Source organism: Coregonus clupeaformis, unplaced genomic scaffold (assembly GCF_020615455.1).
Source record: "Coregonus clupeaformis isolate EN_2021a unplaced genomic scaffold, ASM2061545v1 scaf0057, whole genome shotgun sequence".
Taxonomy (NCBI): Eukaryota; Metazoa; Chordata; class Actinopteri; order Salmoniformes; family Salmonidae; genus Coregonus; species Coregonus clupeaformis.
The window spans coordinates 319,918-342,661 of record NW_025533512.1 but is presented as its reverse complement, the minus strand read 5'-3'; the positions used below and the strand labels follow the sequence as shown (position 1 = coordinate 342,661).

The window sequence follows — 22,744 nt, the reverse complement described above, 5'->3', positions numbered from 1 at the left end:
CAGACCCTGGCCTGTCCATCTGGCACTGCAGGTAGGCCCAATCAAACGCTCAAAGTATTTGAAAGAAAACAAATACTATTTGAACTCTAATGCATATCCCAAAAGATCCCACATTACACCCAATGCAACTGGAAATTTCTCCTCACCGCAGGGTGTGATGCTCTGGGAAACATTCTCAGCCAAGTTTGTTTCTGCACTGTAAAAAAAAGATGTTGAGTTTGCTCAACACAATAGCATTTGAAGTTGATTCAATGTACAATTGTATGTCAACCAGCTGCAATAGGATTGTGTTTGCTCAACATGAGCTGAACCAACATACATTCTCAAGTTGAATTATAGGTTCACTCAACTTAGAATTTTAGGTTAAGTGAACATACAATTCACCTTGAGAATTGATTCTACCTTATTTGCATATTTTCCAGTGTGCCTTACCTTTTGATGAATTGTAGTTACCACCAATGTCTGTATTTGTTAGCGACCGGACATGGTTGTTGTATTCAATAGCTTTCAGTCCTGTAGCCTTCACCAAGTGTCTAAGTGAATATGTTATCTTTAAAAGTAAACTCTACATTATATACACTACATGACCAAAAGTATGTTTCATCGAACATATCATTCCAAAATCCTGGGCATTAATATGGAGTTGGTTCCCCCTTTGCTGCTATAACAGCCTCCACTCTTCTGGGAAGGAATTCCACTAGATGTTGGAACATTGCTGCCTGGACTTCCATTCAGTCACAAGAACATTAGTGAGGTCGGGCACTGATGTTGAGCGATTAGGCCTGGCTCACAGTCTGCGTTCCAATTAATCCCAAAGGTGTTCGATGGGGTTCAGGTCAGGGCTCTGTGCAGGCCAGTCAAGTTCTTCCACACCGATCTTGACAAACCATTTCTGTATGGACCTCGCTTTGTGCACGGGGGCATTGTCATGTTGAAACAGAAAAGGGCCTTCCCCAAACTGTTGCCACGAAGTTGGAAGCACAGAATCATCTAGAATGTAATTGTATGCTGTAGCGTTAAGATTTCCCTTCACTGGAACTAAGGGGCCTAGCCCGAACCATGAAAAACAGCCCCAGACCATTACTCCTCATCCACCAAACTTTACAGTTGGCATTATGCATTGGGGCAGGTAGCGTTCTCCTGGCATCCGCCAAACCCAGATTCGTCTGTCCGGACTGGCAGATGGTGAAGCATGATTCATCACTCCAGAGAACGCGTTTCCACTGCTCCAGAGTCCAATGGCGGTGAGCTTTACACCACTCCAGCCGACGCTTGGCATTGCGCATGGTGATCTTAGGCTTGTGTGCGGCTGCTCGGCCATGGAAACCCATTTCATGAAGCTCCCGATGAACAGTTCTTGTGCTGATGTTGCTTCCAGAGGCAGTTTGGAACTCGGTATTGAGTGTTGCAAGCGAGGACGATTTTTACACGCTACGCGCTTCAGCACTCGGCGATCCCATTCTGTGAGCTTGTGTGGCCTACTTCGCGGCTGAGCCGTTGTTGCTCCAAGATGTTTCCACTTCACAATAACAGCACTTACAGTTGAGCGGGGCAGCTCTAGCAGGGCAGAAATTTTACGAACTGACTTGTTGGAAAGGTGGCATCCAATGATGGTGCTACGTTGAAAGTCACTAAGCTCTTCAGTAAGGCCATTCTACTGCCAATGTCTAAGGAGATTGCGTGGCTGTGTACTTGATTTTATACACTTGTCAGCAACAGGTGTGGTTGAAATAGCCAAATCCACTAATTTGAAGGGGTGTCCACATATTTTTGTATATATAGTGTATATCATAAGGCCTTCCTTTGAGGGCCTAGTTACACCCAGGGGTGAAAGTAAGCCGTTACGGTCCGGTAGGGCGTCCCTGATAAATAAATAGTGGGGGTACGCCGTACCGGTAAAACGTGAGCCTATCACAATAATTAACACAAAATACCAAGAAAATATAGACTATTACACCATTATTTAACATTACCGCATGTCAGCCACATGAAAAATGAGCGAATTGACTTGAAACCCGGTGGTATACGCTCCAAATTGTGTTGTGGCGGAGATGAGTGGCTTATACCGCGACGCTAGCGGACAGCAGTGGACGCAATTCAGGCTACAAGTTTAGGCCTAATGACAATCACAGAATGTCATTACAATACACGTTTAGGTGTTTTATAACAGATGTCTCTTTCCATTCATGAAATTGTGGGTGCGCAGTGCACTGTTTGGATGCTGGAATTATTTTGTGAGTGAACGAACGTGCGCGGGTAGCCTACATGAGCGTTTGTTTTATGTGATTGTTTGACAATCAGATGAAAACATCATGACGGGTTGTGTTTATGCCACATTAAAAGGTAATTTACAAAAGTTATATGACCAATCTTTAGTAGGCCTACTAGGTCAACAGAGATCCTATTAAATTAATAGGGATTCTATATGTAATTCTATGATTACTATAAAACCTTTTTTTTTATAGGGAGCACACATGGGGAATCCTGTACCAGTAAGAAATGAAATCTTACTTTCACCCCTGGTTACACCCTAACACAGTGGTCTGAAACTCCTGGTGTACAGGCCTCATCAAGCCTGCAAGTGAGGATATCCAACAATTTGAACTGCTATCTCAGTAGCAGGTGCAATAAGTCCAACTTCTAACAGATTGGATTTGTTTAGAAAAAGGTATGTTATTTATGTTTGTGTAGCGTAAGATTAATCAACAAATCAATGTACATGCAAAACACAGGTATTGAAACAAACAATTCTGAAAATCAACCTACAATAGAGCATGCTGAGAAATATGATACTAATGGGTGTGGTTTTGAGCAAACATGAATTAGTAATTTTACTCAACAAGCTTGTTTAAATTCAGCTCACTTCGAGCAGAATTAGTTGAGTAAACAAACTTTAACACATTAACTCAAATTCTTGTCCTTTTGAAGTCCACTCAACTCACAGAATAACGCTGATAAAGCAATTGGTTAAATTGGCTTTTTTACAGTGTGGCCCTGATGCTCAGATGGAGAAATCCCCCGTTCACAGGCGTGATTGTGTTTGAACAATGTTGGTATTGTTGCCTTTTTCAGGAGTGGAAGTGACTCATATCAGAGGGGAATTAATGTCTTCAGAGAAGAGGTTGAATAGAGACCACACTGATTACATGAATGTTCATGCATGATAGAGGTGGTGGTGCTCAGTTGTATGCAGAGAAAGAGAGAGAGAAAGAGAGGGAGAAAGAGAGATAGAGAGTTTTAGTAGCATACTATGGGAATGTCTTCAGAAAAGCGGTCGAGGACAGAGAACAAATTATGTCCATGTGTGATAGAGCTGAGATAGTGGCCAATCCTCCTGCCTGCAGGACATATATGAAAGGTGTTTAGAACATGTAGTATAGTACTGTCACACTATTGTTTTGTAACATTAGCAGTGGACAGAGGGAGCTCTGTGAGGGAGGGAGTTAGTGGGGCCTACTGAGGCCTGTTCTGTCTGTCAGCCAGGGCCGGGAGAGGAGGACTAGAGAGGACATGTTGTTCTCAGACACACACAGGCTGAGTGATTCATGGTCTTAGAGAGGAGTGGAACAGCAGGGAGGACCAGAAGAGGAGACACAGAGACGGGAGGAAGAAGACTCAAATGTCACACGTGGGATGTGTGCTGTACACTCAGTGCCATGCTCGCTAGATGAGTGCTGGAATTTGGTGAGAGTGGAAAATATGTACAGTTGAAGTCGGAAGTATACATACACTTAGGTTGGAGTCATTAAAACTCGTTTTTCAACCACTCCACAAATGTCTTGTTAACAAACTATAGTTTTGGCAAGTCGGTTAGGACATCTACTTTGTGCATGACACATTTGTCCAACAATTGTTTACAGACATATTATTTCACTTATAATTCATTTTATCACAATTCCAGTGGGTCAGAAGTTTACATACACTAAGTTGACTGTGCCTTTAAACAGCTTGGAAAATTCCAGAAAATGATGTCATGGCTTTAGAAGCTTCTGATAGGCTAATTGACATAATTTGAGTCAATTGGAGGTGTACCTGTGGATGTATTTCAAGGCCTACCTTCAAACTCAGTGCCCCTTTGCTTGACATCATGGGAAAATCAAAAGAAATCAGCCAAGACCTCAGAAAAGAAATTGTAGACCACCACAAGTCTGGTTCATCCTTGGGAGCAATTTCCAAACGCCTGAAGGTACCACGTTCATCAGTACAAACAATAGTATGCAAGTAAAAACACCATGGGACCACGCAGCCGTCATACCGCATACCGCTCAGGAAGGAGACGCGTTCTGTCTCCTAGAGATGAACGTACTTTGGTGCGAAAAGTGCAAATCAATCCCAGAACAACAGCAAAGGACCTTGTGAAGATGCTGGAGGAAACAGATACAAAAGTATCTATATCCACGGTAAAACAAGTCCTATATCGACATAACCTGAAAGGCCGCAGAGCAAGGAAGAAGCCACTGCTAGACTACGGTTTGCCACTGCACATGGGGACAAAGATCGTACTTTTTGGAGAAATGTCATCTGGTCTGATGAAACAAAAATAGAACTGTTTGGCCATAATGACCATCGTTATGTTTGGAGGAAAAAGGGGGTTGCTTGCAAGCCGAAGAACACCATTCCAACCGTGAAGAACGGGGGTGGCAGCATCATGCTGTGGGGGTGCTTTGCTGCAGGAGGGACTGGTGCACTTCACAAAATAGATGGCATCATGAGGAAGGAAAATGATGTGGATATATTGAAGCAACATCTCGAGACATCAGTCAGGAAGTTAAAGCTTGGTCGCAAATGGGTCTTCCAAATGGACAATGACCCCAAGCATACTTCCAAAGTTGTGGCAAAATGGCTAAAGGACAACAAAGTCAAGGTATTGGAATGGCCATCACATAGCCCTGACCTCAATCCTATAGAAAATGTGTGGGCAGAACTGAAAAAGTGTGTGCGAGCAAGGAGGCCTACAAACCTGACTCAGTTACACCAGCTCTGTCAGGAGGAATGGGCCAAAGTTCACCCAATTTATTGTGGGAAGCTTGTGGAAGGCTACCTGAAACGTTTGACCCAAGTTAAACAATTTAAAGGCAATGCTACCAAATACTAATTGAGTGTATGTAATCTTCTGACCCACTGGGAATGTGATGAAAGAAATAAAAGCTAAAATAAATAATTCCCTGTACTATTATTTTGACATTTCACATTCTTAAAATAAAGTTGTGATCCTAACTGACCTTAAACAGAGCATTTTTACTAGGATTAAATGTCAGGAATTGTGAAAAACTGAGTTTAAATGTATTTGGCTAAGGTGTATGTAAACTTCCGACTTCAACTGTACAGTATGGTTGAACTCTGACGTTATGTGGCATTGGAAAACATCTTGTTCTAACAAAGCACTCCTTTATCTCTATTTCTGCATGGCCAGAACCACACATACAGTATAATTCACATCACTAGATGTGGTATATGTATCACTGACTCAGTCTAAGCTAGGGAGATAAAACCCATTCTACAAACATGTAATGACTCCAACAGGTAAGGTGAGGTAAGGATTATTAGGAGGTCTAATGAGATTCATACAGATGATGCTGGCAGAGGAAGAATCGCTGTAGGACAGACATGTAGATTTGAATAGAAATGTGTTGGCATATGACAGACAGACAGAGCCAGTCCTGAGGAGTCAATCACTGTTGATGTTGGGGCGGCTCCAGACCTCACATGGCGTCCTGCCTACTGCTCTGCTCGCCCAGGGGTGCTTTACGACACCATGCCAGGGGAGAGGAGAGGAGGAGCAGGAACATTCCCCAGGCCTGTGTAAATGCCCCCATGGAGCTACTGTTGCTGCTGTACTGTGGGAACAATGGTGGCTCTGGGACAGTAGGGTAGGAGGCAGGGAGGGGTAGGGTGGGGGGGGGTGGGTGAGAGGTTAACACTCAGCCGTCCATCTGTGTCACTGCTGTGTTTGATTTGCCTCTGTCTGTTTCTGGTCGCTGGGATGTTGTAGCCCTTTTATCCCCTCCCTGATGAATTCCTTCCTTCTTGTTCCCAGAATGATAGAGATAATCTGGTCTCTGTATTCTCTCGGCGTCTCTATCAGCTATTAATTCCATCTCTTGCATTTGTAATGATTGCCGTCCAAAATAGTTGGATGTTTTATATACATTTGAATATTTCTGAGTCTTGTCTTTGGCTTTAGTGTTGTTCTTTGTTAAACAAAGTTATGTGGAGTATCTCTCTCTGTGTGTGTGTGTGTGTGTGTGTGTGTGTGTGTGTGTGTGTGTGTGTCTGGCACGTCATTGTGAAGATTGTTTCTTTCAGAAGAGGAATTTCTCCTTCTCTTCTCATTGTTTTCCCACATGGCGTTGCACGTTTGGACTGCTGTCTGAGGTCAAAGGTCAGATAGAAGGCTCTCTGTACATTAGTCATGTGGATGTTTTGTTTCGTTATGTATGCTGTGTTATGTTATACATTAGTTATGCTTTACATAATATTTCCACGGGTTTACGAATACCATGTTCAGACGTTACTGCTCTTCAGATTTATCATCATTCATATCGTCTCGGGTAATCAAGTAAGTGTGTTGTTCTGGTGCTGTGATTAGACTGGATAGTTTGGATTAGAGAGCCCAGGGGATTGAAGAATTTGGCCTAGAGAGCCCAGGGATTTGATAGTGGGCAATTCCACGTTGTACTGTACTCTACTGTGCTCTACTCACTGTACTGTACTGTACTGTGCTATCCAAACTAGAGGAAAAACATAATTCTATGATAGGTTCAGATTTGGTCCAGTCCGGTCCGGCTGTGGACGTGAACGTCAAGGCCAGGGTGGACTGACTACATTTCAACTACCTTTCAACATCCATGTACGTCTGGTGTCGGTCTGTGCTGAGTGGGTGAGGATGCTGGTTACAGTAAATAGAAAGAGAGGGGGCTCATGGGTAGGTGTCAGTAAGAGCTGGTAGAGTTGACATTAACTGCAGAGTGAGTGAGAGAGGCAGAGAGCGTGAGAGAGGGAGAAAGAGGGAGGGTTGTCTAGACTCAGACTGTTTTAACACTCTTGGTTTGACCACCAGACAACAACAAAAAACCGTTATGAGCTGAACATAACAGTATGTCAGTGGAAGGGAGGATGGTAGCAGGTGACCCAACTGTTGTTTGTGACTATTATGATTTTCTATTAGCCTATTAGCTTTCATTTGACACCCAATTTGATATCGCTCCTATGAACTTCACATGTTGGTGCTCATGGGTCCTTTTCGATGGAAATGCTCAGTTTGGACAAGAGAGCCTTGAGGATTGGATAGTTAGGACAAGAGAGCCCAGAAGATTGAAGAATTTGGACTAGAGAGCCTTTGGGATTGGATAGTTTGGACAAGACTGAGTGAGTGATTGAGTTAGTGTTGTTTTGTGTCCAGTTGTCAGGTGTTTTGAGTCCATCTGTAACACAGCACTCCAAAGGCCTGTCGTAATTAGAGCCATGCTGCAGCAGATTAAAGTGCTGTTCTGGCTGTTCCAAACATCGTTGCCTTATGACCTGTGTGTGTGTATGTGTGTTTATGTGTTTGTGTGTGTGTGTGTGTGTGTGTGTGTGTGTACTGTGTATGCGCGCCGTGTGTGTGCACCGTGTGTGTGTGTGACCAGCTTGACTTGATAAATTATTCACTGACATTTACTTCTTGGTTCACAGCAGGGCAATTAGGCTGGATTTGAAAAGACATCATAAATGTCTGTGTGTGGGCGAGGGCAGGCGAGGACTGTGGGAATGAGCATTAGCATGAGTAAGTCTGTAAGGCTGTCACAGTGTGCGTAAGCTCGGACAGTTGTGTTTGTTAGGAGCAAGCTGCAACTCCTGTAATTAAATAATTTATAGGGATTGTGTATGCCTCCAATATCAAAGTAGAATTTAAGCTGCTCTGTCTTAAGGACCTTTAAATCAGTACCTGATGTTTTCCATTGTGTTTCAGACTCAGTCTGGCTTTAATTTACAGCTTAACCTATTTACAGTGCAGCCTGTTACCATGCCATTGGTACTCTGTGGGTGAGATCTGAGCTGCTGTGAATAAAATAATGCCATAAAAGCTAACAGGGTGTTTTTCTGCAAGCAGCGAGTGGGCACTAGTTACACTCTCACCACATGTTTAATTAACAGAGAGAAGAAAAGTAGAACATGTAGCGTGGGGAGATGAGGGGAGAGAGAGAGCTACGGGGGGCAATTTCAATTTAGGATCCTCATTTTAAATGGCTGGAATGCAAAATTCTACATTGCCAGTCTCCCCATAAGCTGTGTGTGTCTATGTCTGTGTTAGGGCTGAAATTGCCAGGGACCTCACAAAATGAAATTATCACGATACTTAGGTATCGATACAATGTATTGCGATTCTCACGACTCTATATGTATTGCGATTCGATACTGCAATTTTATTGTGATTTTATGTTCCAAACATATTGCTCACAATATGTCTGCTGCAGAGAGACAAGAGAGAGAATGAGAACATGAGTTTTGATCAGTCATGGAAATAAATGTGCTGAAAACATGTTGGCTCACTATTTAAAAAGATGGAGAAGAAGCTATAGGATGAAAATACAGGAGTTTTGGCGCAGGTACAGCCAGCTGACGAGCGCTACCTAGCAAAACTAAAATACATTTCTAATTGAAACTTGGAGTCAAAGTATTGACATATTATCGTCCAAAATACTAGCGAGATATGTAACTGTATCCATTTTTCCCCCATCAGTAGTCTGTCTGTGTGTGATGTCCTTAAACAGTCTCCCATAAAGCAGCTGGTTGGAGCCTTATTGCACACAGCTCAGATCAGACTCATCCTCGTGACAACACATTATACACAGAAAATAACATAATGGTCAAACACAACTAACCAGCCAACTGTAAATAAACTACAGGCATGTTTTAATTATCATCAAGGGGTGAACATACAGCAGTGTGAACTCGTACATACTCGTACATATTTTATTCCCATGTTACTTCTGAAAGATTGCACATGCCAGTGAAACGTTGTGAATGTGAGAGATGGTGAGAGAGGTGTCTTGCTGTGGGATGCTGGCTCTAGGCAGGTGTCAGCTGTCAGGTGTGACCCAGTGTGTAGTGTACCGCAGGATTATACAGTAGGCGGAGTCATGGCTGGATCCCATAATAATAGCCACGGAACAGAAGGCCACCTGCAGGACTGCTGCTTTCAGCACTGAGTGGGACTGTCTCTGTCTCCTCTAATCCCAACCCCACCACACACACAGACACACACGTACGCACGTACACACACACACACACATACACACACACACACACACACGCACAAACACACACAGGTTCCCACCAGCTCCTCCAAACTGGCAGTTCTCTCTGCTGCAAAGAACACAGCCTACCACCACCAAGTGTAGCCAGACAGCCAAATATCATATCGGTGACTGTACTGGTCGAAAACAACACACTTACAGCTGCTGTGAGACTCCTAAGGTCCAAAATGATGATGATTTAGTTTTTCCCTCAAATGTCTGAGTATCATTAGCGGAACTGAACAGAAATTTGGACACATAGCTTATAGAAATCTGTTCGCTTGGCTATCGTTTCAGTACAAGGTGTGAAGACATATTTCTCATTTGAAGTATGTGTTATTGTACTGAGTACACTGTGTACTGACGTGTCTCCTTCTCTCTCGTGTGCAGCTGATCCCATCGATGTGCTGCGGGTGCTGGAGCTGTCGGACCACATGGAGGGGGTGTCCATGGAGGCTGGCCTCTGCACCAGCAGGAAGGACATGGAGGAGACAGACATGGCCTACAGGATAGACAAGAACATCCAGCTCAGTGCACCCACCAAACAGCTCTTCCCAGGTAACAACAATCTATAGAGATATGTAATGTAGTACACATCCAATGTGTCTGAGTCATGGTGTATGTGTGGTAATTGCAGTGAATCCTAAGCTTCACTATAACACAACTGACCTGACTTTGCTCTCCCTCTTCTCCATGGGCTTAGGTCTTAGGGTGTAGTAGCACAGGCCATTATTATTATTCATTGAAGTTCAGATGTGTGATATTGTTATTTTGGGAGGGGCAGTGGGTCTTGCCAGTGTAGGAGTCCCCAGGGTGGTGTGTTGCTACCTACTGTGTTCTCCACTGTATGACTGACTGTATGACTGACTGTATGACTGACTGTATGACTGACTGCATGACTGACTGCATGACTGACTGTATGACTGACTGTATGCCTGACTGTATGACTGACTGCATGATTGACTGTATGACTGACTGTATGACTGACTGCATGACTGACTGTATGACTGACTGTATGACTGACTGCATGACTGACGGTATGACTGACTGTATGACTGACTTGAATATTATTTCATTGGATACAGATATTGCATTATGTATTTTTACATAAAAACAGTAACATCAGTAACATTATGTAACACATCAGAGGACAACAGAGTAGAAAAGGTCAACCATATCATCCACAACAATTGTTCCTCCTCCCCTCCCCCAGACTCGCCGTTCCCTGTGGACTTCTCCCTGATGACAACAGTGAGGGCAAAGAAGGACTCCCAGTTCTTCCTGTTGTCTGTGTATGATGAGCAGGGTGTACAGCAGCTGGGGCTGGAGGTGGGCCGCTCGCCCATCTTCCTGTACGAAGACCACCAGGGACAGCCCTCCCCGGAGCTCTACCCTATCTTCAAGAAGATCAACCTGGCTGATGGAAAGTGGGTACTAGTCCTGGCCTGATGTCCTTGGCTCTTGACTGGGACTTCTTCTCAAAACCCGAACCCTAAAGCCCCTGATTTATGATTGACACACATTGACATTATTAGACCCAATATGGTGGGTGAGATTCACCTGCATCATGTCATTTGGTTGGCCATTGGGTATCACCGTAACATATCATCCCCTATCATGTGACCCTACCTGACCCAAAATATAGTTTCCTCAGTATGTGATCTCACTTGGCCCTACTTGACCGTGGCACACACAGCTCACACAATGTGCTTGACCCTAAGTGACCCGGAGCCATAGAGGACACACATAGATCACCTTAGTACCATAGAGTTCTTAGCTCACAATACAAGGTCAATGGCTTGACTTGACCCTGTAAAATACCACAATGTGATTCAATGCATTTGACCTTAGAAAACCCTTCCTCAGCATACTGCATACAGGTGGTGCCTCCTTCTAACTGAACCCAACTTACCTTGCGGGGAAAAGATACATTCAACCTGACACTTCATATTGCTACATCTGCAGTATAAATATATCACTACTAACCCAACTCTACCTCTCTGTCTGTCCAGGTGGCACAGAATAGCCTACAGTGTGGAGGGCAAGTCAGTCACCCTGTACCTGGACTGTGAGAAGGTGCAGACTCTGAAGTTACTGCGAGGGGACAACCCCCTGGTCAGTACAGAGGGGGTGACCGTGTTTGGAACACGACTACTGGACGAGGAGGTGTTTGAGGTAGGACACCAGGGCGAGAGGGAGAGGGGGCCAGGGTTGGGTGTGAATTAATTAGTGTCATGGACTGTATGTAGGCTTTGGTATGTATGTAGTCTCATCAGTAACAGAACACAAACTGATTCATTCTGGTATTGGATCTGAAGAACATCAACATTATTTGTTGGAACTTGTTTTAACTGGATTCTTGGCATGTTAATGTAATATTCACTCACTCATCTTCGCTCGCTCCTCAGAGCATAGCGCCTCGACAAATGGATCTCCATGCCATCTTATTCTAGGCCAGTTCCCAGGCTGATGTGGTGTTGAGTCCCAGGTTGTGTATGTCGTCCTCCAACTGGTCAGACTACCTGGTTCTCGGTCTTCCTCTTGGGCGTGGCCAGTTGGGGGATGGTTCCTTGATGATAAGGGCAGGCTCCAGAGGTGGGTTTGATCTGACCAGGTGACCGAACAGTCGGAGTCAGGGGTTGGTCCATTTTTTGACGTATTGTGGTCGCACCATGTGATGCCCAGTATGCGGCAGAGGCACTTGGAGTCAAAGGCGTCTAGATGACATGTGAGGTCCAGGGTGAGGGTCCATGATGTGTGAGGTCCAGGGTGAGGGTCCATGATGTGTGAGGTCCAGGGTGAGGGTCCAGGATGTGCGAGGTCCAGGGTGAGGGTCCATGACATTTGAGGTCCAGGGTGAAGGTCCATGACTCTGATCCGTACAGGATGGAAATGACCAGGCTATTGTATATGCTAAGTTTTCATTTCAGAGAGAGAGAGTTGTTTCCAGATTATGTTTAGGCTGGCCATGGTTGAGGCTGCCCAGCCGATGTGAAGGTGGATGTCGGCGTTGCTTCTGCAGTCAGTCGTTAATGTGCTACCAAGGTAGCAGAACTTAGGAACAACGCCGACATGGTGGATGTTCACAACAGGGCTGGTTGGAGGTGGATCGAAGTCGCTGAAGGACTGGATCTTAGTTTTGTCCCAGCTGATCATGAGGCCGGGTGGGTGGGTCTCCTAATTCATGATCTCAAGGGCAAGGTGTATGATGTCCAAGAGCTCGGCCAGGTCAGTGAAGCTGAGGCTGATAATCCACACATGCTTCGGGCGACAGTCCTTCCCATTACAAAGCTGTGTTAAAGATGGTAGGTGCCAGAACACAGCCCTGTCTAATGCCACTGTTGATATTAAAGGTGGGGGAGGTTTGGCCGTTGACCCGAACACAAGAGATGTGAAGTGTTCCTGTATAGCAGGGACAGCAGACCGGTCAGCTTCCTTGAAACTCCTAGGATCCTAAGGATCTTCCATAGGGCTTCCCTGTCCACGCTGTCAAAGGCCTGCTTTAGGTCAACGTAGGCAACGTATAGTGGTTTCCTGAACTCTCTTTTCTGCAAGAAGTCTGAGGTAGAAGACCCGGTCGGTAGGGGAGCGACCGATGGTAAATCCGCTTCGTTCACGGCACTGTTTTTGCAGAAGTAGGGGGCGTATGCGTTTGAGGAGTATGTGGGCAAGTGCTTTTCAAAGAAACGCTGAGGAGTGTGATGCCTCTGTAGTTGCTGCACTGGTCCTTGGGACCCTTCTGCCTGAAAGGTAGAATGAGTCTTTGGGGGATTGTCATGTGGTGACTAGGTGACTACGGCGGCCCCCCCAGAAGTTCTGGGGGGATATTGTCAGCACCTGCTGCTCGGCCTAGTTCAGTTTCCCTAGGGCCTCTTCAACCTCTGTCTCCGAGGGGGGCTCTGACATGATGGTGGAGTCTTCCACTAAGGAGGCGAGCTCATCTAGGATTGGAGAGGGAGGTGGAGGAGGGCGGTTAAAGAGTGTGGAGAAGTGTTCAATCCAGTGCTCAAGTTTCTGTTCTAGGGTCTCTTATTCAGACCCATTGAGCGCCTTTACTGACGCCGTGGGGGGGGTGTAGTCTTCCCAATGAGAGTCCGGAGGGTTTTGTAAAAGGCTCCATGGTTGCCTACCTTAGAGGCAGCCATGGCTTCATCAGCAAGGGTGTCATGCCACTTCTGTTCTTCCCTTATTCTTATCTCGTAGGTCAAGACGGTCCAGGGTCAAGTCATCATGGTCTGTCCGAGTAGAATTATGTTTTTGTCAAGGTTTCATGGCAATGCTTTTTTCTGTGGTGGGCCACTAGCCCAACACACAACCTCTCCAGCAGTGGCTCTTCAGTAGCTTGCTCTGGTTGTGTTATCAAATATGGGGTCATCTACACCAGTGCTTCCCAACCTTTTTCGGTTACTGTACCACCAACTGAGTTTTGCTCTGCCCGGAGTACCCCTGAAGTACCCCCTCATGTGCATTTTACCAGTAAGACATGGATTGTGTATGTGTGCCATTCAGAGGGTGAATAGGCAAGACAAAATATTTAAGTACCTTTGAACTCGGGGTATGGTAGTAGGTGCCAGGTGCACCAGTTTGAGTGTGTCAAGAACTGCAACGCTGCTGAGTTTTTCACGCTCAACAGTTTCCCGTGTGTATCAAGAATAGTCTACCACCCAAAGGACATCAAGCCAACTTGACACAACTGTGGGAAGCATTGAAGTCAACATGGGCCACCTTGTAGAATTCATGCCCCGACGAATTGAGGCTGTTCTGAGGGCAAAAGGGGGTGCAACTCAATATTAGGAAGGTGTTCCTGATGTTTTGTACACTCAGTGTATATGAGTTGTTGCATGGAGAATACTGCGAGGAGGTTAGCACTCTGACTTAAACCCTAATTCAATATACCTACTATAAATGATTTTATTGAGGCGTGAATGAGATGCTCTAAAGCCACAAAGGACGAGATTAAAATAACCGTTAATTCCATGTGAGTTTTATTAATCAAATATGCATGTTAGACCAGTGGAGATATTCACTAGAGTCATTTAGCTTCTGTTTTAGCTGAATGTTCTGACATGAACCCGCAGGGGATTACGATCCCACTAACATTGTTTTAACTCGGATGACTTTCTCTTCTCATAACCTAATTTCTGTCCCGGCCCATACAAATGAAAGAGATGGCACATTCCATCATATACTCCATTAATTGTGTTCAGTTTTGAACATACAAACTGGAGCCGTATGTATTGGGGCTGTAAGCTTTAATGGGGTGTGAATGGGAGGGGTGGAGAACGGTTGAGAGTGGAGCAGCAGGTAGGGGAGGACTAGGTTGTTTGCGGAAGGGAGTGGGGGGGGCAGGTATTGTTCAGACATGCTCTGCTCTGGCCACATCATTTCTACTGTGATCAAATACCTGGAAATGACACTCAACATTTGTATTTGTATGAGTGAGTTTGGATGTTTTGGAGAGTGTGTGGTGTTAGATTTGTGTGTGGTGTTGACATTCGAACGGACAGCTTTATATTTTGACGTTTCACAGTGTGTGTGAGTGTGAATATGTGTCAGTGAATGTATGAGTGTTATTCATGCCTGCTGATTGGGAGGATTGATCTTGTTGGAAGATGAATTTCCCAGTCATCAGTGTTTATCCCTACGGCGACACCCATCAGGGCTGCTGTCCTCATCATTATCCCTGAGTAGCTGTGGAGGGCAAAGGTCACATATTTAATGATGGCTGGGGTTGTTTGAGCTTGGTGAAAGTGTTTGGTGAACTGACAATGTCATTATGGAACCTTAAAATTGAAATGGACACTGAACAGTGAGTTATGATGTGTAGGTAAATATGATAATAATATAAAGTGTGTGTGTGTGCGTGTGCGTGTGCGTGCGTCTGGGTGTGTGTGCGTACATGTGTGCTTTCAAATCACACAATAAAAAGATAAATGAATTCCAAGTAAAGCTCATATTATTTTATTTTCATTTCCCTGACCCTGTTCCATAAGTCATTCCCAATGTCTCTCCCAGGATAGTGTGCAGGCCTAGTCCATTGTCATTCCAATGCAGCTCCACTCTTAATTCAGTAGCCTCCAGCATAAAGAGAGCAGAGCAGAGCAGCAGTCCCTTCTCTCCTCATGTCCGCAGGCCCTGAGACACAGAGGGGGAGAGTAGGAGGGGGTCACAGAGCACGCCCCCTCCAATCTCTCAGGCCCCTCAGGGTACCATCCCAACCTTGCACCCCCCCCCCCTCCTTTGCATACTTGAGACATTGGAAAAGTACAGAGGAAGGGTTATTTTCTGGCCCTAATGGGTTAATTCACTTTAGTCCTCTCAGCTTTCAGCCTCTCAGAACCAGATGTCTGCTGATGTTCTCACGTAGACAATAATTATACAATCTCCCCCTAATGGCCTAACTTTACCTCAACTGCTTCTCCTACTCCATAAGTAAAACTTAATAGCCTCCCATGCCATTAGGTCCCTCCTCCATCTCTTACTTTAACAGACACTCCTCTATCTAATCCCCCAAATAAAACAGTTTTCTTTCTCCAATTAAGCAACGCTTCCCCTGAACATTCCAATTGTAAAGATCCATTTTCATCCCAATCCCGTCTTTCAAAACATCCCATTTATCATTCCTCAGGCTGCAAAAAAAAAACACCCCTTTGACGTCCTTATGACTAATACCCGTCAATTATCAACGTTCCTAAGTGAGTGAGAGACCAGCTCATGTTTTCCATATTGAGTGGCTGTGTGTCAGGGCTGTGTTGACCTGGATGAGGCTGGTACTGGGGGAGAGGTTAGAGGTTGGCCTTGTTCTCAGGCCTGTTCTGTTCCCAGGCCCTGGTTCTGTTCCAGGAGGGATCCAGGGGGCCAGTGTTCCGGCCCAGTTCCCCTAGTGTGGGAGAACATAGTGTGGGAGCTTGGGTACGGTGGTCAGCCCCTAATGCCTCTATTGCTTCCAGATTGCCTTCAAATTACTGTTGGTGTTGTTGTTTACACACACACACACACACACGCACACACACACACACACACACACACACACACACACACGCATGCACGTACACACGCTAAAGCAATCATTTATCTGTCCACAAGTCTGAATGTATTGCCTGGGCACTCTGTGGGCTGTTTGTGTGTTTTTACCACGCCTAACGCTCAGATATGGTCCAGTCCAGTGTTTATGTGTGAACAACAGCTGTCTGTCTGTCTGTTTTAGTCATTGTATTATTGCCGTAAGTAATCAGGCCTCTTTAGAAAACATTCAGAGCTTTGGTGTTGGCTTGGCTTGATGTTGGGTTGTTGTGTTATCAAGCGTATCTTAAAAGGGTGGTTTTGATATTGATTTAGAAATCTCATGGATAACTTGAGGGATTGGAAAGGCTGCATTAATTAGTCAAGGTCTGTCTGTCTTAGATGCATTTCTTCCTTTCTAATGGTTTATGTCTGAGTGTATTCAGATGTTTTGACATCTGTTGCCCTGCAGGCTAATAAGGAGCTAAGAATTGCTCCTTGTTTACTGTAGTGAGGTGAGGTGTAGTCATATTCAGTGCAGTATGTGTTGTTGTTATTGTTGTTGTTGCTAGGGGTTCAAGCAGCAAAGCTGGTAAAACCCTATTGTATTTCTTCTGGTTCATTATTATTATACCGGATTCTTCCCCCAAAGAAAATAACATGCACATTCCTGTGAGATGGTAAGGCCTAGGAGGGCGCAACTTGGCATGATGGTGAAGGCCCATGGGTCACACCCTCTCATGCAATCCCATGCCAATTGGCCACATGGTGGAACTATAGCAAGCCATTGAAAATGCTCATTTCAATTTCGAAGCTCATGCTACTCACCCTGTGTCCTGAAATTCAGTACATAGGTCCCACTCCTCACAAGGAACACATATGCCTATGGACCGATAAGGTCCGCCATGATGGATTTTCCGCCATTTAGAATTTTGTGAAAAACACTTAAAATGCTACTCCTCTGGCACCGAATGACCGATCTGCACAAAAATGTATATATGGCATCTATGGACCAAGGTCTCTCAACGCACTATTTTCCAGTCTAGTATGTCAAACAACATGGCCACTACTGACCAATAAACATTCACATGGAACTGATCTGGAACATAAATACATATAAATCAGACACGGATACTTGTATTGTAACGACACTTGGTACATATGTTCCAAACAGTGTTTTGACTCAGCATATGCAAGCAAATTTAGATCGACCACATGGTGGCGCTATAACGGGCACATATTTATGTCTCTTGATCTGTTTGACTCAGGGTGATGAAATTCGGCACACATGCTCAGGGATATTAGTCTAGCTAACCTGTAAAGTATGGTTCATTTTGGCCACATTGTGGCGCTGTTGTACAGGAAAAAATATTAATGCAAGCTCATTGGCTCATAGCAGCCATATTGTTTGAGCTAGAGTCCTTTTAAATAGAAGAAGCCTTTTAAAGTGGTCATTATCACAAAAAATAGTTCAAAATACATCAAACTCATATTGCATGATCTGATAGATTTTTTGTTCTGATATTTGCGAAGCATGGTAAGGAGCACAGAGTACAGCTCATCCTTGGGCGATGTGTCCAATTTGTCATGATGGTGGCACAGTGGGCCACAGCTTCAACCCCAGAATTTCTGCTTGCAGCTGTATTTGTTGTTGTTGTTGTGTATAAACCTGTTGATCCTATTAGCTCAGAGAGATACAGACTGTATAACAGTGCTACAAAGGAGTGTTTGATGATTCCTAGTTCAGGCCAGTTCTAGACAGTGTTTATGGAGTGAGATCTCATTAGTGGAGAAGAGGTGAAGTCCGTTCACTGTGGCTTTAACAAGGTCTGCCTGGCCTGGCGGGCCGGCTATATAATAAGGCCTTGATTGGCTGCTATGAAAGGGAAAGGGGAAAGGGGATACCACAACTGAATGTATTCAACTGAAATGTATCTTCCACATTTAACCTAATCCTTCTGAATCAATACCAGCTAACTACCACCACAGTGCAGGCCTGGGCACCATAAAGCAAGCCCCCACTTCCAACCACTCTAGCCCTATGTTAGTCAATGGAGCAGCTGTATTGGCTGAAACGTTGGTATCAGAGATCCATTACATTGTTTACAGAGTATCCAATAGTACTAGCCTGCTGGAGATTCTTCTTTCTTCTTTCTTCAGTGGAGCTGAGCCAGCCTGTGTCGCTATGGGAACTAGACAGTACTGTGTGACTGTGACCTGACGCTGCTTGTTGGTTTTTGTCATCAGCACCTCCTCACACCCAGACTGTGGTCTAAGTCATCCACACACATATTCTCCTCAGATGTTTGCAGCCACTGTAATGTGCTGATAGATGGATAAGGATGACTCCATGTCTAGAGATGTGCTCTGTGGCTCTGTCTCTGTACTGTAATGCTGTACATCTACTGTCCAGGGAGAAAGTAGTCATGAAGCTGACCAGCCGGCCGGCGCCAGCTAGGGGGAGCGGGGAGGGATACAGTACCAAAGGTGGAACAGGGCCTTTGATCTTTGGCTGAGAATCTCTCTCTCTCTCTCTCTCTCTCTCTCTCTCTCTCTCTCTCTCTCTCTCTCTCTCTCTCTCTCTCTCGCTATCTGAAAAGGTATCATAGAATTTGATGTTGATTGTGTTTTTCATCTCTGGGGCATTAACTGTTGTGTAACCTAGTAGTTTATGTTGGCTAAATACTGGCCTGAGATCTGTGCTCGGTGAGATCTGAGTGAAGCACTAATAAAAAGTGCTTGGTAATGAGTTGGTGCCATTTAAAGAGCTGGGTGCTAGTGTGTGTGGACTCAGTGGGACCAGGGGGAGACCGGGGCCGGGGATTGGAGACTAGGAGGGCTGTCTGTGTGTTTATGTCTACACATGCTCTGGCCCTCTGGGGCAGGCTGGGGACATAAAGGGGCTTTTGAAAGAGTGTGAGGGAAGTATTTCACTGTTATGTGTACACAGCTCTCTGCTAGAAGCCTGGGAACAGATGGGTTGTGTGAGCAGCAGTCACAGTAGTATTGGCCATTTTAGGCACACAGGATATTCACATTGCTCATGTGAAATGGCTTCAGCTCTATTGAACACATTCTCGTAGAGGTCCAGCAACATCCTACAAAGTATTCGATTTCCCAGCCATTTTCAGCCTGGTCCTCCGCGGCCATCGCAGTGCTTCTCATAGACTGCAATGTCAGAGTGATGTGCTGATCCTGTCTGTCCCTGTATGTTTGTCTGTGAGGTTAACATGATGCTTTTATGTCTTTCTGTATGCTTGTCTACCTGCCTTTCTGGTGTGTGTGTGTGTTTCATAGGGAGAGATCCAGCAGTTGTTGATTCTGGAGGACGCCCAGGCTGCGGCTGACTACTGCCTGCACTACATCCCTGACTGTGACTCTCCACTGTCCTACAATAGACAGGCCCAGGACCCTGAGCAGGTCAGTACTCCAGCCACCAGGGGGAGACACCCTCTGACATACACACATACCCATACAGCACACACACACACACACACACACACACACACACACACACACACACACACATACACACACTATTCCACTCCCCCTTGATCTGTCTTGTTTTATTATCAGTGATTCATCCACCCAAAATATCCTCCTTCAAACTGTAACAGTATTTATTTTTCTCTCTCTTCTCTCATATATGTATGAAATGAAATAATCTGTCATACAGCAGTTGATGATGTGGGTTTCTGGCTGCTAGAAAAGAAACCAGGGTGGAATTCCATCTGTAGTTAGTGAACAGAGACACTGTAGATGCTAACATGACACACAACCTTACAACCTCAGTAAAACTTCAATTGAACACAAAGACATGGATTGCATTCCACACCTTCTATAAAAGCCAGATGGTCCCTGATCATAATATGATTATGGAACAGAAAGTGTATTTGTTGAACTCACATAGCGATATTTCCAGTTTGAGTTCTCTCTATGTTGTTTCAGTCTGGGCTCAAAATTTCAGAGATACAGTATCATGTAGTCAGGACCTTTTTGCAGGTCCTGACTACACAGCACAGTGCAGGCTGCTACAGCTGCTTTCTCAGAAGCCCCTTGTTTCAGCCAACAGATAAAACGATGAACAAGCAGCATGCATATCAATAGAGCGGTGTCTGCCAGAGACCTGCCCAGCCCCGCCTTCTGTAGCCCAGCCCAGCCAATCCCAGCCTTGGCCATGTACTGCATCACATGATTTATCACTACTCAGTCTTCTCGGCCTAGGGGCCCGGAACACACCACTAATACACAGGGAGGCCAGGCCAGAGAAGAATTAGACACCAGTCAGTCCATCAGTCAGCATCAGAAGAAGCTCCTCTCCCTGTCTTTGATAGTGAGCCAGCAGCAGAGCGGTGCATCTCTCCCTGGGCTGTGTTGAGCTGCTTCAGCCTGAACACACACAGCCAGGAGCCTCGTAAATCTCACAGGATATCACCACTCTGGCTCTTCCCCTCTTCACCGGGCCTGCTTGGGCAATGGGATCAACCTGGGAGAGATGACTTATATTATGATGTATGTGTGTGTTTATGTTTGAGAAAAGTGTTTTGGAGAGAGGGAGAGAGGAAAAGTAAGAAATATTGATTCATGCGGCCCGCAGGGAGATACTGTCAGGGTCTGTGAGAACAGTGTTCTGTGTGTAGCCTCCTATGCCCGGCTATGTGTCTCTGTCTGTGTCTGGGTGTGTCCAATTCCTGGCGGTGCTCCTGGGACTGTCCATCAGTGTCTTATCAGACGTAAAGCGTGTTGGCTATTCTAGATCTACAGCTGAGAAACCCGCTCTGTGTCCAAGACGTTGTCAGCATCACTCACTTTACTGACCCACTTTCTATCCTCCTCACACTGACCCTGTTTACAAACCATCACAATCTCCTCATCAACTTATTTTACAGACCAGACCTTTAACAACATTCTCATACCAAGGTCATCAAAAATAGTGACAGAAATGACATTTATGTTTACATATTTTAACAGCCCAACAGGGTCATAAACACACTGACCCCTGACCTCATGAGAAAGTATGTCCTCTCTGTTGACAGGCCAGTGGTAAACAGTGATAAATAAACAGTAGTCTCATTCACGACTACTCTGTGTGTGTGGTGTGTGGTGTGTGTGTGTGTTTGTGTGTGGTGTGTGTGTGTGTGTGTGTGTGTGTGTGTGTGTGTGTGTGTGTGTGTGTGTGTGTGTGTGTGTGTGTGTGTGTGTGTGTGTATATGTGTGTGTGTGTGTGTGTGTGTGTGTGTGTGTGTGTGTGTGTGTGTGTGAGAGTTTGTGTGTGTGTGTGTGTGTGAGTTTGCTGGACGAGTGGGTCTTGAACTGTGTCTGACCCTACTGGATGTGTGCATAGGGTCTTTCTTCTCCTGGCATGTTATGTTTCAGGTATTTCACCATGTTGTTGTTTCTCTTGTTCGTGCCCCACCTCCTCCCTTGCCCTCTCCCTCTTTTCACAAAAGACCCCTCAACTTAAACCTGATCCCATGATGCAAAGCGATGATATCATGATACAAAGCGACGAGCCAGAGGAGCCAAAGAAACGCTCCAAAAAAGACAGGAAAGGCAAAAAGGACAAAAAGAAGCGTGACAAGAAAGGGAGGGGCAAGAAGGAGTCGAGGAAGAAGAGAAAAGAAGGAAAGGCGGGTCCAGAGGAGGAGGGTTTCCTCCAGGAGTCCACAGTTTGGCCTAAAAACCAATCCCAAGAAACCTACTATCCCACTGAAAAGCCCTCTACGATGGAACTGTTCACTCCTGAAGCTGTCACCCCAACTGAAGCCTCTGACCAGACCACCATGATCCCAGAGAGGCCCACACACAGGCCTGACTCTGACATTGAGGACCCCTCCGTGGTGCCCAGTGCACTGCCTGAGTCAAAGGTCACTGAGGAGGTAGACTGAAAAGTTACGATGTAGCTCCCCTCTCCCTCCCATCCCTAACAGAGCACTGACCCACTCTCCCAGAATGCTTCATCTACACCCTCTGTCAACCTGCTCCTCTCCTCACTATGACCACTAACCTAACCAGCACTACCCTAATCACCCCCTCCCCTTCCAGGACTCCCAATGGAAGATGGAGAGTCCCTGCATCCCTCTAGTTCTAGATTAAGTAGAGTATATAGACAATCTAGAATTTAGACTGTGTTCTACACTATTTTATAACACATAGACAACTGTGACTCAATTGTCTCAATAGTTGTTTATGGGTTGCAATATATTTATATGAATATAGTTGTGTGGATAACATTAGTTCTGTCTTTTGTGGTACCTGTAGTTTAACATACATATCTGAGTAAGTGGTATGTATGAGGTGTTGTGTGTTGTAGTTTTGCTGTGATATCTCTTTGACCTGAGAGTTTATGTCCTTACACAAACCCAGTCCAAAACTTTTATTTTAAAGCTATACATGTATCCAAAACAGTATGCCTCCTGTGTTGTATTCCATCTTTCTAAAGTTGTTCTGTCAGCAAATACTGT

The 22,744-nt window shown here is 45.1% G+C and overlaps 1 protein-coding gene across 1 annotated transcript in view; it reads left to right on the top strand.

Moving 5' to 3' along the window:
• Positions 1 to 22,744, top strand: part of LOC121569063 (collagen alpha-1(XI) chain) — a 97,456-nt gene that overhangs the window by 5,616 nt on the left and 69,096 nt on the right. Inside the window, exons 2-6 of the mRNA XM_041879682.2 lie at positions 9,669 to 9,836; positions 10,492 to 10,705; positions 11,291 to 11,453; positions 19,578 to 19,700; positions 21,731 to 22,159. Coding sequence (XP_041735616.2) covers positions 9,669 to 9,836; positions 10,492 to 10,705; positions 11,291 to 11,453; positions 19,578 to 19,700; positions 21,731 to 22,159 — 1,097 coding nt within the window. The remainder of the gene's footprint in view (positions 1 to 9,668; positions 9,837 to 10,491; positions 10,706 to 11,290; positions 11,454 to 19,577; positions 19,701 to 21,730; positions 22,160 to 22,744) is intronic.